This window comes from Anser brachyrhynchus (genome assembly GCF_964034855.1).
Source record: "Anser brachyrhynchus genome assembly, chromosome: 4".
Lineage (NCBI taxonomy): Eukaryota > Metazoa > Chordata > Aves > Anseriformes > Anatidae > Anser > Anser brachyrhynchus.
In genome coordinates, this window is record NC_137698.1 from 33,442,367 (window position 1) to 33,458,023 (window position 15,657).

The window sequence follows — 15,657 nt, forward strand, 5'->3', positions numbered from 1 at the left end:
AAGGAAATGTAAAGTACTCTCTAGGAAGTGCAATTTGCAAAATACTTTCTCTGACTGATAGTTGTGGATTACTCTTTTTTTTTTTGACTGGAGGGCATAGTTTTCCTTCTAGGATTACCAGATCGATGATCTCATATGAAAAAAGTGAACAGGCAAGACGCTTCTTTCATTCCATGAAGCCAACCTTTGTTAATGTTTTTTTTTTGTGTTAAATGTTGCCAGCTTCTGCCACTAAAAGAAGACCCAGCTTTTCACCAGAAAGGTAACAGGGACACGGAACATAATTGTGTGTTGTTATGAGCTTCTATGTAAATTAAAAATAGCTTCTTAAACTTTCATAACCTTTTGGTGTTAAGCTAGCATTTTTCCACATGACTCACTCATGCAGACTGTATTAACTGTAGACGTGGGTCAGATTGTGCAGGGAGATCTGGACCGTGACCTCCAGCGGGGTAATGAAAACGCGTTTGGCAGCAAATAAGGACTTCAGAATATTTCAAAAGGTAATATTGATAGTAAATACTTGGTCTTAATATAAGCCTCTAGATGGAGGGTGAGGCTTGAGAGGGCAAAAATTGTGTTATTTGATAATGGTTATGCTAACATTGTAAGCTTTCATTTGAAGTGGCCAGTCCTCTGTGTTTTCTGTGTCTTAAACATAATGAAGGCTGATCCACTTGTTTCCTGCAGCCTGGAGAGCAGAAAGGATTAGAATAGCTTCATTGTTGTGGCTCTCGAGTTAACATGAAACACAGTGGGAATGTTGATCTTTATAAGGCTCTTCTTGTCCTTCTCTCTTCAACTTTGAAATTGGTCTGCAAGGTTTCTTATTCGAAATGCTCAGATCAGGAAGTGAAGGACTGCTTTCCTTGTGCGTGAGTTCTTGTGTGTGTTTTGGTGTGGTGGTCTCCTGCTTTGCTTCTGGCAAATTCTGGTGTTTTCAAAAAATACTGCTGAGAAACTGAGTATCCTAAAACTGGCTTCTGTCTGCAGCTCTGTGAAGGCCTAGATTAAATTAATTAACGAGATTAAGCAAACTTTAGAAAGAGTTTAGGAATTCGCTCTGACTTAAGCATTTTTCAGACCAAAAAGGATGACAGGTCTGGCGTTTATGGTGTGATTTGTGACTTGCACGTGCTGATTTTGGTGTTGAAGAGCTGACCATATCACTCTGCCCTGCAGTGGCAGCTGTGCACCTACGTGGACGAGACGAGACGGAGCTTCTCCTGGCAGCAGGGGAGGAAGAGGCCATGGCCTCCCCTGCGTGCTGCGTGAGGGGACAGGGATTAGATAGGGAGTTTCGGCGAGGTTGCGTGTGGCAATCCCTCGTAAAAGGGTTAAAAACCACCACTTAGGAGTCGTGTTTCGGCCTTGCCAAGTCTGAAGTGCAGCAGGAACTGTCTGGCTATTATCCTGTACTTGTAGAAAAATGACCATCCTCTCGGTGGCTACGGCGTGGCAGCTCGGAGAGCTGGGCTGTCCTCGTCCTCTCCTCCCTCAGTATTAATGGAAACGGGTGGCTCTGAAACTGGCAGCAAAGTGACGAGCTGCGTGCTTCTGCTGTGCTGGTACAGGGCAAGGCTTTGTAGCAGCATCCCTCTTTCCATAAAGCATCAGTGCTCCTGTTTCACCACTTCAGGATTTTTTGTCAATTGTCTTTCTTTGGAAAAGAGTAGCAACTCATAATGAAGTCACCTTTAGAAAGAAGCACCAAGCATAAATTGATAGCGTTTCCTTCTTAAATCAGCAGACACCCTGAAACAAGAGCTCTGAAAGAGAAATATTCAGTGCTTGAGGGAAATGTTAACTGTTTCTGTGCTGTTGGCAGTCAGCAGTTTATTCCGTGTTGCATCCCAGAGCTCCAGAGGAGAAAGACCACTTGCTGTTAATGACAGACCACTGTGGGTATCTTGAAAAGCTTTCAGTACTTATGAGGTAACTCGTTAGCATACTGAAAACGAGTAGGTAATATACAGTAATGTGAATTTATTTTATAATCTACTTGAAGGATTACTGACTTCTTGTATTCAATTGTTTTATAATCTCCAGCTGTTTTCCTGGGCTATGTATCTAAAAAAAAAAAAGTCCTGTCCAGATGGTTTTCAGGGTGGAGGGGAGAGGTGAGAAGAGAAGGGGAAGTGGAGACTACTCAGTAAAACTGTAAGTGCATTTGGGAGGACGGGGGGAGAGGAGCAGCTCCTGGGCAGATGTCCCCATGTCTGGCTGTAGCAGCACCAGGCCTAATTTGGTGCGATGGCTGCTGCGGCCTCTGCTCATGACTCAAATATAGGCTTGCTATCTAATGCCAGGAACCACACTGTCTATCAACAGCACTACTTAAGCTAAGTGACTTAGCTCCCAAGCCAAATTATGAAATCTTTTCTCTTTAAGCCTGCTAGAAAAGACATCCAGAGATCTGCCGCTGGCTCGTCTCCTGCTCTCACTGGAGACACTCTCACAAGCCCGGCACTGATTACCCTCATTAGACTATTCTCAGTGTGTTTTCTCTCATTTAGGTGGAAGATGGTAGAAAAGACTTTCTTCTGTCTTAGCAGATGCTGGGAATTGTTCAAGGTACATGATTTTAATTTAGCCCTGTGAAGTATAGAGAAGTTAGCTAGGGGAACACGGCCTCTGGCTGTGGGAGTTGCTCAGTCCTCATCGAGAAAAGTACAAGTAATTCATCCTTTTTTACTTTTTGGCTGCTGGTTTCTTTGCTTGCCTGCAATAAAGCCAATTGAGCATGTGGAGCAAGAAGGATTTTTTGGGGGTATTGCATGGCCAGGAGAACAGGGAGACTAGCCTACGTATTCCTCTTTTTAGGTAAGAGCAGAGAGCGTTTTTGAAAGTTTGCTACAGCTTTCCAGAGTATGCAAATCTTGTGGATTGGAGCAATTCATTTTTAGAGTGCAAAATGCCTTGCCTTTGTGAAGGATATGTTAATTTTTTTTCCCACCTTAATTTTTTATAGGCTGTATACGAGTACATTGGAATAATTGTTGGGTATACTTACTTTAATCATATACAGGAACAACTTTTCTTCCTTAGCACACCAACATGCAATAAATATCGAATGATGTTTCAGCTGGAAGGAATAGTGTAGCAAGGCTGAGGCAAAGAAATGCAATTGGTATATGAGTCTCAAGCAGAATGAACAAACATCTCAAGTCTGGTAAGTGTTGCAGTGGTTCTGACAAAATGATCCTGTTGATTTTTCTGCTCTCCAGCAGGGAGAGTCTGGGTAGATGGACAGTATGCAAGGTGAATACTGAAAATACGAACACAGTATGGAGTTGATGAAAAGGCTGTGTGCACACACATGTAGGCAAAGGGAGCCTCTAATTTAGGTGGCTAACGACAATCACGTACGTATCTACACTGTGGTGTCCCTGCCTGTGGCAGGGGGGTTGGAACTAGGGGATCTTTAAGGTCCCTTCAATCACATACAGAATGGCTTGGTTTGGAAATGTTTCTCTGTTCAGTTAGTTACATATGCCACCGTGTTTCCTGCAGCGGGCGTTGATAAGGAATTGGAGTGGTGGTGGTATGGATGGTTACCTCGGGTGGATGGAGAACAGACCCCAGGCCTGCCACCGTTACAGTGACAGTGAGCTCCGGGAAGCCAGGGCCTGAGTAATGTGTCTGTGCTGCGCAGGGAAAGATGGCGTGTCTGCTGGTGTCCAGGGGAGGCCAAGGCAGCACTTTTGGGCATTGCGAATGCTAGGAGTACATTTTCTTTTTCTCCTTATGGGGAAGGTTGTGATAAGTGTTGCAGTCTGGGTTTTGGAGAGAGATGCAGGGTTTTGTTTTGTTTCTCGAATTAGAAAAGTTGTCATCAACAAAAGGGGGTCAGGTATGAGATGGAGGGCTGGCTTAGGTACAAGCGATGTTTGTGCTGTACAAGCATGTACCAATTGCACAGTTCTGGAACAGAAATGGTGTCTCCCACTTTCAACCCTTTGTAGTTGCTCTTGTGTGAGAGGGGGGGAAAAACGAGCCTGAGTCTGATGACCCATTCACCTGCTCCTCACGCTCCTCACTTCTCCCCAGACTAGATAGAAGGGGCCTTGAGAGGAGCTGATGAAGCGGAAAACCACTTTTGCTGCATTGCCTTGGGTCACACTACTGAAAATGCAAACTCCTTGTTCTTTCTGCACTTCTTTGAAACCTGCCTGTTGCGGGGACGGTGTGCTTGTATGATGTGATGGCTTTTTATTTAAAGTCTTTGTTTTCTCTTTGATCGGAGAACCTAAACATCCAAAGAACACTTTCACATTTTTAAGTAGGAATATTCTCAGATTTCTCGAGTGCATGAGATGATGTAGTTCTTAAAGCGGTTTTGTGCTTCTCCCAATGCAGGCTTAATGTTTTTGTTACTAGTAGTAAGCCTTCAATTAGGAGCTATTTGTTTTTACCTATTAACCTATTGTACTGGTATATGAAAGGGCACTTAGCCTGTTATACATGCCACTTAAGCATTTTTTTGGTTCATGAAGAATTACGTAGCATAGATTCAGTTCATGATGCTACAAGTTCCTTGTTTATTTTAAAGAGACTTAGAATTTCTTCCATACTGCCATCATTTTTACTTGAAAAGTATTTTTAAAAAAGGATAAATTCTTATTTTGTATTGACTTTGTCTTGCACAAACAGATGTACATTGTGACTAAACCTTAAGTTGCATATGTGTTCAAAACTTTTTTAATGACAGATTTAGAAATCAACTTTGAGAAGATCCATTCATTTGCAAGGAAGTATATGAACAAGCGATTTCCTTGGCAATTCTGGAAGGTACATTGCAAGTGGCTATTGTGCATGTTGGACTTACTTTCTGAAATAGTAGACAGATTGAGGGTGCTGGCCAGACTGTGTGACAAGCCAGGGGCCTCTGCTGTTTCTGACCATCTTTCAAAGAGTTTCCTTACGACTTGTCCATCTGTTGCAGAAGGTGTCTTCAATCCTTCTGACACCCTTAGACATGTACCTTGTCTTGCTTTCGCTTTCTATTTTCTAAATATTAAACAAATAAACCTGTTGGCCTTTTTTCCATTTGAGTATTGTACTGTATATCAAGCATGTTACGTGTTCATATCTTAGCTGTATGCTTGGACATTTAAACTTCACAATGAATTGTATATAGTAGAGTGTTCTTGCCGTAATGGTGTGCTGCTAATCATGTGCCACAATTACTTGGCAAGAGTCTTTTTTGTAGGAAGGCTTTTCCCCCTTAAATTTTATGCCAGTTTAGAGTAGTGTATGCTTGATAATTTGTTCGGTTACAATATTTCATAACTTATATGTTGTTTCCATATATATATATATAATATATATCCCTGTGAACAATTAAGCGAAATACATATTCTGCACATAATTTTTTTATTAGTGCATACACTTTTCATAGCCTATGGTCTTTCCACATTTGGTATCCAAGTGATATTTCATTGAGGCTCTTTAACTAAGAGCGTGTCTGGCGGTTTGCCCATTGAGATTTTGCGTACAGGAGAGTATGGCCTTAGCTTAGCATGAAATCATTTCTCTGTTACATCTTTTGTAGAAACATCCTGTGGCTTATGAGGGGGAATGTTGCAAGAAAGCTTTGTTAGTTTGATAAATGTTTCTTTAAAACCGTAAACAATTCTATTATGTTTTTAAGTTTGGATTTTGCTAAGTTTGTGGGAGATGTGAAAGCTAATATAATAACAAAAATAGCTGGTGTTCTGAAAAGTAACTGCAGGATGTTGGCTGCATAATTTCTTCCTCTCAATCAATATTACGGAGAAGAACATTATGCACCTAATATTTTCGTTATAAACAGGGAAGTAACAAAAATACTCAGGGCAAAATTTTATTTTCAGATTAAATGGATCCTAGGGAGTAAAGATGTATTGAAAGTTTTGCTAATAACAGACAATAGAAAAGTAGAAGAAAGATCTTACAAAATATTGTGGTAACACCACTGTAAGTCTGTTTTCATTTTTTTACATGACATTATAGGATGCTTTTAGTGGAGGGAGAAAGTTTTTTCATCTCCTAACTGTCACTGGGACTTCAGTTATGTTGTCCATAGATAGGGGAAAAAAATCCTGCAGTGATGTTACTTTGATATTCCTGAAAATATTAATTTATTTGGCAGATACTTATGCTATCAAACTGTGGCTTGTCTGTCACTGCATGCATCCTGGAATCAATAGTACATTAAGGAAACGGGCATAAGGAGGGGCATAATTCATAAATAATGAATAGCAGGCTTTACTGCTGGTGTTTTGTTTCTGCTACGAACAATACAAATTCTGGTGAAGTACCCTTGTACTTTGTAACCTTATTAGACTCAAAACCATTATCCAAAATATTGATGTTTTCCTTTAGACTGCCTGTTAAGATATGCATCTGTGCAATCCTTAACTATGTGTGCTGCCGAAGGAAGAAGCCAGCATTTGTATTTATCAGAAATACAGGTGCAGTAAGAATATTTGTATTAGAACTTATCTGCAGTCTACTGAGAGACCAGGATTTCAAGTAGGGGGATGTGGGTACTGTTTTTAACAACCGTTTCCTCATCTTTATAAACAATAGTTGCTTGTGGTCAGAGATTTTTTTGTGGTGTGCACGACGTGTGAAATTTTGAGCATGAGAGCACGGTCCTTGCACTTTAAATCTGTGTATTAATTTTTTTCATTAGCTCTCTGCTTCTACATCCTGCACATTGCTGGCAAGCATGCATCAGCAGTAAGACTTTCTTCACTAATGTGTCTGACATCTCTCTGAAATGTGACTGGTCAGAGCTATAGCTGATTATTTTAGAAGTTGGTTCCTTTCAAGCCATTTAAGTAATTTCACCTGATATTACTTTAAATTTTCTATATAATGTGCTCTTTCAATGAATAGCTGTGTAGAATCAGCACGGGAAGAGCAAAGTCCTTGGCAATACCAGCTCAATTGCATCCGCAGATGAGGATTTAAAATTCTATGCAGCAGACAGTACCTCCAGCAGGCAAGTAAAAGGTTACTGCATTATTGTGCTTGTTTGCATCTGTAGTCTTTATCTACCAAAGGTTTTTCTTATTGTGCGATTTGTTGTGCATGCTTGTACATAGACTGGAAATTGATTTAATACAAACATGAATAGCAAAAGGGCAGAGCAAGGTGAAGGGAGAGGCTCAGTTCAGCTCTAAACCAAGGAAAGGGAGGGGGGAGGAGGGAGAGAGCAAAGGGGAGGGGAGAGAGCAGGAGAGAAATTCAGCTTTCAATGCAGTGCGATAACGGGAAGTTTTCTTGTGAATACATTCGTTTAAGCTGCTTTCCTGTCACTTGTATTTTTCTTAACCTTTTGATAAAAAGGATGCTGTTGAACGAGACGAGCACTGATAGCTCTCTAAATGTAAGTGACAATTATTTCAAGTCAGATTATCCCATAATCAGGTTAAGCATGTGTGTTAACGTGAGACCTCCTACTTTCAGCAATAGTATTGCATACGCATCTTAAACCAATTCAAACGAGCTTTTTACAGTTTTACTTAATTTTTTGCATGAAAATCAGAAAGTATATAGTTATTGCATTAGTATCTCTTGCAAATGAGAGAATATTTTCAACCGTAATTTTGTGTGTTAAATTACACCAGAGTATACTTCTTTTTAAAGGTTAGAAGACCTGTTTAATTCACATAAGCAGTCAGGCATAGTTTTGTCTTTTCTGTTCTGTTTTATTTCTCAGAGCAAAGTCTCCTCAAAGACTACTAAAGCTGCTTATAGTAGCTGCCTCTAACTTGTTTGGAGGGGTGGTTCTGGTACCTTATGACTTTAAGTCCTTTCACGCTTGTTTCTTCCTAGGCTCAAATTTCTGTTGACTTTTCATAGGGCTGTTCTCACTCGCATAGCTTTGTGGCAGCCATTCTTATTTCAGGATCTGATAGACCCGAGCAGCATTTTCCTCATGCGCTCAGAGTTTTCAGGAAGACTTGCTTTTTTTTTTTTCCTTTTTCCCCTTTTCCCCAGACCTTGCGAGAAGTCAGTCTGGGAGCAGCAGCCAGCCAGGTCTGGCTGCTCCCCCGTGTAACTGGGAGGTCCTTGTCAGGCGGAGGAGCTGTAACAGGTCTACAGCTCCTGGTGCGAGCAGCAGCCCGGTGCTGGGGCTGCGAGGAGCGGAGGATGCTGTCGGGATGCTGTAGGGATGCAGGCGTGTGGGGCTGACGGGGTGGGGCCGCCCGCTGCTGGCGTGGCCTCCCCTGGCCGGGGCCCAGGCCGGAGGCTGCGCTGCTGGGGAGGCTGAGGCAGACCCGAGGTGACGAGAGCCACAGGAGGAGCACTCAGCAAGCAGCTGGGAGAGGCTGCCCTCCCTGAAAGCACTCCTCTCTTCTTAGGCAGCTGTCCTTCCCTTCGGAGCAGCGCACTCTGCACACAGGGGAGAGCGTACGCGTTTTTTCGAGGCGAGGTGCTACTTGCTGGTGAGCCTGGCTGATGTTTTTCGTGGAGAGACGCGGGCTTTTCTTCTGCTCAGCAGCATCAGTTTCAGCCAGGAAGCTGCAGAATGAGGCAGCTGGCCAAATTTGAGTGTGTATGGGACAGCACCGGTCCTGATTTCGTAAAGAATAAACTCGTCTGAGCAAGTCAATGTGTGGCTGTGGCTGCAGCATTATTTCTTCTTTAATGAAGAGGCTGGGCTGTTCGACGTGCTGCTCCAATCTGCTGTCTTGCAGCCATACATCAGAGCAGTTGCAGAGACTATCCATTGGATGTCTCAATCAGCCGAAGAAGGTAACTATATTTTAAATTTTAAATATGCCATTAAAAGGATGCTGTATAATTTGGACGTACATGATAAAAAGACAAATTTCAGATGTTCTTAGCAGTTTTCTTGACCTTGCAGCAGCTATCCAATATCATTTTGCCATTATCAGGTTGTGTAGCAATAGAAATGTGCTGCAGTAATTGATTTTGTAATAGGATCAGGTGATTTACTGGCTGCTCAGACAACCACTTGCTTGCTTGTTCTGAAACGTGGAGCACTCTAATGGATGTTTTGATTGCAGCCTCGAGTTGCTCTGAAACTGCTAGATGCTCAAAGATGTAACAGCTCATTTGTAAGAATAAAAACTTCTCTAGCTGTATTCTTCAACAACATCAGAAGTTCATTTAAATTTTTAATACTGACTGTTCAGATTTGGGATTTCTGTGTGATCATTTCAACACAGAACTGGAAACTCTTAGCCAACTTCATACATGTCAGCTTGTCTACTTTCCTGGTAGCCATTTAAATCACATTGACACATCTGCTTTTATACATTTCCTGAGAATTTGGTCCATGCCAAACATAGCCTAAGGCTTAGGGGACAGTACACAACAATTCTTATATATTGGTACTAAATGTTATGTTTTGTTATATATTATGCTTTGAAAGTGTGTGCTCTGTCTCCTCCTCTTTACTCCCTCTCTCTTTTCCCCTCCAGTCCCTTGGTTTAAATATGGCTCTATTTAGAAACCAGACTAAACAAAAAATATTCCATATGAGAATATGGGTTTTACTGTAGAAGAAGTCATTAGGAGCTGTGATCTAATGACAAACTGGGAACTTAATTGGGTCAACCTTTTGGACCAAGCTGTTTTAGGCTGATAAAACTGAAGCATGTTTTGTTGAACTTATAGCTTTTAGGATAACACAGTGCAGCATTCATCTTCAGGCTAATTGGAGAGCAGTTTGAGCACAGAATACTTTACAGTGGTTAGTAATAGTTCATGCCTAATTCTAAGTCCAAATTCCCTTTAAAAAAAATACTTTCTTAGGTGTTGTCCATTATTTTGCAAGAATAAACACATATCTGAGTGCTTGCTCACTTCTACATGGCATATCATACAAGAATGAAAGCTAAAAACCAAAATCCTTAAGTTATTAAAATTGCTTTTAATTGTTATTATGCCTCTCTTTGGAGTGAAAACTGTTAGAAAAAAATCCATCAGGAAGTAGAAGAGTCTTGTGTGGACTCAGTAGTAAGAAAGATAAGTTCAGTACTCTGAAGTTTAGAGGACAGTCACTTTGGCCTCAGGACGTCAGTATGGTGTGTGTAATGGGTGATTTAAATAACTGATAGCTAAGATCAGATAGGTAACAATTTCTAAAGTGATCCTATATACAGTGATTTAGGTGGCCCTAAGTAAATCAAGGTTGTTTGATTTGTAATTGTCAAGCCTAATCATGATGAAAATCAGTGAGCAAGAAACATATGATTTAAATCAATAGGTTTTAATTTTGTTTTCCATTTATACTTCAAAAGAGATAACTAAAAGTTGATTCTTTCATATAATTTGGTACGCCTTTTTCCAAATGAAGAGAATATGCTACTACTTCCATGTCTGCTCATGCAGAGTTTGATGTTCAGCTTCTTCTCAGCTGTGCTTTTACATAGTGAAATGAGCATGAGCCTCCTTGCAGAAGTAGGGTTTCTATCTCACCAATTTAGATGTGTGAAGGGAAACAAAAGTTCCCCTTTCTCCAGCACACAGTGGATTTTTTTTGAGTCTGAAAGAAATGGTCATTGTACTGAAGTAGCAGAATGAGCCCAGATGTGTTTTCTGAACCTGAAGAGTAGTGTTCAGAGGTGGTGGGTGGTGGTAGGGAGTAGCACCTCCCAGGGCTCAGTGTGCAGGCTGTACTCAGTCACTGCTGAGTTCACGGGTTTGACTGGGAGGGGGTGGGTGGGTGTTCAGTGATCATCCCGTGTTTCAGCTCTTTACTTTAAACTGCCTTAGCAGGCATTGGGAAATGCAGCTACTGGCTTGAGAGGGGCTCATTGGAAATCGTTTCCATTTAAACGAGTTAACTCGATGATAAAAAATAAGTCAATAGCTAGCTTGTACTTTTTTATCCATCTTTCTGAAGGTTAGCCTATACTACGTAGGAATTTTGCCACCATAATGTATTTTATAAAAGTATTTGTTAGAAAGGTGGTGAGATCCACGGTGTATTTTGCTACTAAGTGCACTGATAGAGAGAATGAGTTATGCCATGAAGTTTAAGAAAGAAATCTCGGTAAATCACCGAGAAAAATAGTTGGAAATAATTGCATTTTTCAGATAAAACAGTCTCTTTTTGTAAAATAATAGTGTTTTGTGTACAAAACAGCGCTGCAAAATACAACAATTCCATGAAACTGTAGCCAGGGCAGGAAAAAGTCCTTTCTGTTGACAGGAATATATCCTGGGAATGGTAGTAAAGAGCAATAATGTGTTCTGCCGGAGTACCGTTGTGCTGCCAGAGCCGAATGATTAATTGGACTCATTTGGTTTGCGTTCCCTCGGCTCACCTGGAGGCTTGCCGATGCTCTGGGAGTGCATGGGCAGCGAGACACCAGTGTGCCCCAGCCCTCATGCCTGCCTCTGCTCATTCAGGCAGTTGCCCTCTGCCTGCGAGGTGGTTACGTGCCTCCGGTGTGCCTATGGAGTAGTTTGGGTAGACCACCACCATTAGTATACCCATACCATTTTCATATACTACATATGTATAGTATTCAGATTTTGGGACCCCAGTGGTGCTCTAATTAGCAAAAGCCAGCACTTAGCTGGTTTTACCACTAGTGTTTTCTTCTTATTACTCAGCCAGAAGATATTTATAGTGGTAGCCGCTACAACAGCTCTGAAAATGACTTTCTGGTTTTTAAAGATATTCTAATGAGATCTAAGCTTTGTGTGTGTGTGAAACATCAGGCTAAACTTTAGGGTAAGCCTGTATCAAAGGTGGGAAGAAACTGACTTATCTGAAGTGGTACGTGCACTGTTGAAAACGAATGCTGCTTTTTAGGTATCAACATTTTCCAAAATTAGTTTGACTGTGCACACCATTTAGTAGGATGATTTTGCAGGCTTAAAATGTTTCACGTTTAAAGTATCCCAGAGTGTCAGTGAAAGGGATCTCCCAAAAAACCTATTCCTTTTATTTAAAAAAAAAAAAGTGAGAGAATTGCATTTACTATTTAAAAACAAAACAAAAACAATCAATGCTACTAATGTACATTTTACCTGCCTTAACGGAACTCTTAGAGATGTTTCCTGGAGATATACTGATAAAGTTGTTTCCTGGAAGGACTTCAAACTTATTTTCTCTTTAACCGCTCTAACTTAATCTGATTTTGCTGAAATGTGATAGTACTGGATCCATCTGTGCGTTGTATAACCCAACTACCTTTAGTTTTGTATAACCATGCAACCTTTTAGGGAGCTGAAAGTGTTACGAGCTTGTGAATGCTTGTTACCAAGGGGAGAAATCAGATAGCTTACAGATCTTTGCAAAAATAAAGTGAACAACTTGCTGTGTAATACTTCCCAAATACTTCCCAAATATTTCAGTCCTTTGAGATGTTCTAATATTTTCTCTGTATTCTGGAAACATGGAAGGGAATCAAGGTCTTTGCTGACTTGGCCTTACAGTGATACTGATACCACGTGCACAGCTGCTGAATCAGTTTGGTTTTGCTTTTGTAGACAACGTGCCCTATATGTGACTGTATGTTTATATATGTAAATAAATGTAAATAATTTGTATATATGTGAAAACCAAATAGTTATAGTTGTGATTTGTATTTCTTGTTTGCTTCCAGCTGCCCTCCAAATTGGTGGCATTAGAAACTTATTCTGGGACCGGAATGTCAGGCTTTGTTCTCTCAGAAATAGAATTTCTGATCGTAATTCTGCATTTTAGATAGCAGTCCTAATGTGTCTAAAAGGAACCTGGCAACTCCTCCAGGACTAAATTTAGCTCTGTAAAGCTAATGGCTTAAAATAAAAGTCAAAACTTCTATTGAAATGACTGACTAGCTGTATTACAAGAGCATACCAGTCTAGGTTTATACAACAAGAAAGCCCAATTTTACCTTCTTAGGTCAAGACATTTAGTAAAATTAAGTTTATCTCTTCATGTAAATGGATTTTTAGGCTTAATGCTATGTTGTACAAACGCTAAAAACTAAAAGTTCCTCAAGTCTGTTTCAGTGGAGATACCAGCTTCAAGTATTTAAGCTGAGCGAGCCAATGCACCTTTCTTGTAACTCCTTGGTTGTGCTATTCTATGTCCGCTTTCTGGGTTAAGCGGTTAGTGGGACTGTAAAAACAGGAGAGAGAAGACTTCCTAAATCCCGAAGTTGATGGTGGCCTAAGATTTTTATGAGCAAGTGTAAGCTTGTGTGCTTTTTAGCTGGTGCGTCTCAGCATAGGTGGGTGGCTCTGCCAGCAGCTTAGCAGAGCAGGTGTCTCAGTCCTGGGGCCTGATGCTGTACGTTCCAAAATGATGCCTCTCTGCAATCAGAGGATAATAGGGACCGTGAATACCCTGGGGAATAAGTTTATCTTGAAATAGCAGCGGAGCTTTTCTTCTGAATAATCAGGAAGCGCCGAACCTTCTCGTAGGCTGTTTGGTTGAGGAGATGGTGGTGAGGGTGAAGAGCTTCAAGGTGGGAGCTCTGTGCGTGGGAGGCCTTAGGCGCGCTGAGGAGGGGAGAACAGGCAAGCAGACCTGGGGCCAGAGGAGCTGTCCTGGTTTTCTGGAGGGACCCATACCTGCCGCAGTCCCAGGCTTTGGCTTCAGCTTCAACTGCTGTGCTTCGCAGGCCTGGCGCCTTCCCCTGTCCTCTCGCTGCTGTGTGGTACACTGCAGGGCCCTCATCCGCCATCAGTTCTCTGGCAATTCCCTCCTGCGTTAGTATTTCAATTTCCCTTGGTCTTTGTCAAGCTAAAGTGGCTTCTCTTTTTTTCTTTTTATAAACAGCAGCACAAAATTTCTTTGGTGCTGTTTTTCGTTGTTGGCAAAACGGGAAGAATGATGGCATCGCAGTAAACAGCAACATTTTGCAGTAAAATCCTATTACTGCCATCAATATTGGCATTATCAGAAGGACAGCAATGCAAGAGAGAGCAATGTACTGTTGCTCAAACTGAATTTGGGGGGGGAGGGAATCAGTTTTGGAAATCAAATGAGATCTTCCAAAAGTAAGGGTAAGTAACTATCTAATTGGGATGGTTTATCAGGCTGGTAGAATTTTACTTCATCCCAACAGACTGGCATCCGAAGTCTTCATTTGGGAACAACTGCCATCTCACTAATGGCGTTAAAAGTGCTCCGACACAGACAATCCCATTAACAACATTAAAGATAATGAGCTTCCAGGGTTCAAATGAAATTTTGTAAATTTTAATCAACACAACTTTTCACGTACTATTTTCATAACTCCTCCACTCCCCAGCCCCTCAGCAATGTTGCTTTTTACTCATTAAGCCATAGAAGACAGCAGCAAGCTGTGGAGAGAGAAGTGTCATCACAGCAACAGGGATCTTCAGATTCTTGAGCAGAAATATCACTGGAGCAAAACCAAACATTCATCCTTGGCTTGCCTACTTTGAAAGGTCCTCCAAGCAACTTCTTACCTACTGGTAGCTTAATGTTCCTGATGTTCCTCCTAATGAATTTTCACTCTAAGTACAAGACTTCCCCCTTCAGGACTTCCTGCTGTGACTGTTAGCTTGTTGACTTTCAGCCTTAGCAGAAGTGGATATATGAGGAGTCAGGCAGACTTGCTATGAACCATTCTGGTCATTCTTAAACCATGTTCAGTTGTTTAAAAGTATCTTAAAACCTCATAACTTGAATGTTGCACTTTGCTCGCTCGCTGTTTTGATAAAGTGATGTCAAATATTTTTTTCCTTGTACATTGTTCAACTTCTAGAATAGAAGTTTTAAATCCAATACTGCTTTTCAATTCCAGTTTTTAGAACTTTTTTTTTCATACCCTTAACCATATTTGCACTTACACAGTAGTGCAAGAAAAATAGAGAAACAAGATCTTGTGTACTGGTATGTTATGCTTTGAAGATAATGATAGAATTAAATTGTAAACTTAACAACTCGCTGTCTATAGACTTCAAAAGATATATTTATTTTATTAATACATATGATTTTTCTTAATTCCATAAAAAGGCTGCTTTACCATTATGCTCCCTACTGAGGTGTCACTGATATTGTATTGATCCATTAAAAAGGTTTGCAGTGAAGCTTTTTACTTGATGTAGGCTGTCTTTTTTAATTATAGCTGTGCCACTGTGCTGTGCAGAACACTGTAGTTAGGGTTGTGTCAGCACTTATATTTTAAATCCCTTGTTTTTATCAGCAACTTAATACTGACAATAAAAATTGCTTTGAGGCAAATCATTGCAAAATCTTAGCCTTTAGAGTGAGTCAGTAACAGTTCACTGTATTAAAAACTATTCAGATGAGTCTGAGTTAATGAAAGGTTAGAAACTTCTTTTACACATGCAATTTTTATCTGTGCCTGTAACTACTGTTTTCAAAAAATATATTTTTTAAGGCTGTTTTCTTGAGATACAGTCGTTCAGCATGTAAAAGCAACAGATTTCATCGCACCAGTCTCTGGGTGTCTCTAAAGCATCGACAATAGCTCCTGAACCTGTCTTGTTCTTGTGTTTTTTCCTTTTTTCCTCTCTTCCTTTCCTTTCTCTCCTTCCCAAACTTCGCTCTGTGTGCGCGTTCATTTGTCATCCAAGGTGGCGTCTTTTGTGATTTTTTTTTTCTGGTGCTTTGTTTTAGGGCCAGGTGTTAGCTTGCTCATTGAGCCCTCCTGAGATGGGAAAAGGGGAAAGGAAAAAAGAACTATAATCAAGTTA

The 15,657-nt window shown here is 40.8% G+C and overlaps 1 protein-coding gene across 10 annotated transcripts in view; it reads left to right on the forward strand.

Moving 5' to 3' along the window:
- The window catches only part of FBXW7 (F-box and WD repeat domain containing 7), a 168,014-nt gene that overhangs the window by 29,474 nt on the left and 122,883 nt on the right, over window positions 1–15,657 (forward strand). For 6 of the 10 annotated variants that reach the window (XR_013950209.1, XM_080589416.1, XM_080589423.1 and 3 more), the window contains exon 1: window positions 8,450–8,751. The exons of 3 other annotated variants lie outside the window; for them this stretch is intronic. Coding sequence is in view for 6 of the 7 variants with exons in the window: in XM_080589416.1 (XP_080445542.1) it covers window positions 8,608–8,751 (144 nt within the window). In the remaining variant the exon portion in view is untranslated. Of the gene's footprint in view, window positions 1–8,449; window positions 8,752–15,657 lie in introns of those variants that run through there. One more of the 10 variants, XM_080589413.1, reaches the window with a different exon arrangement.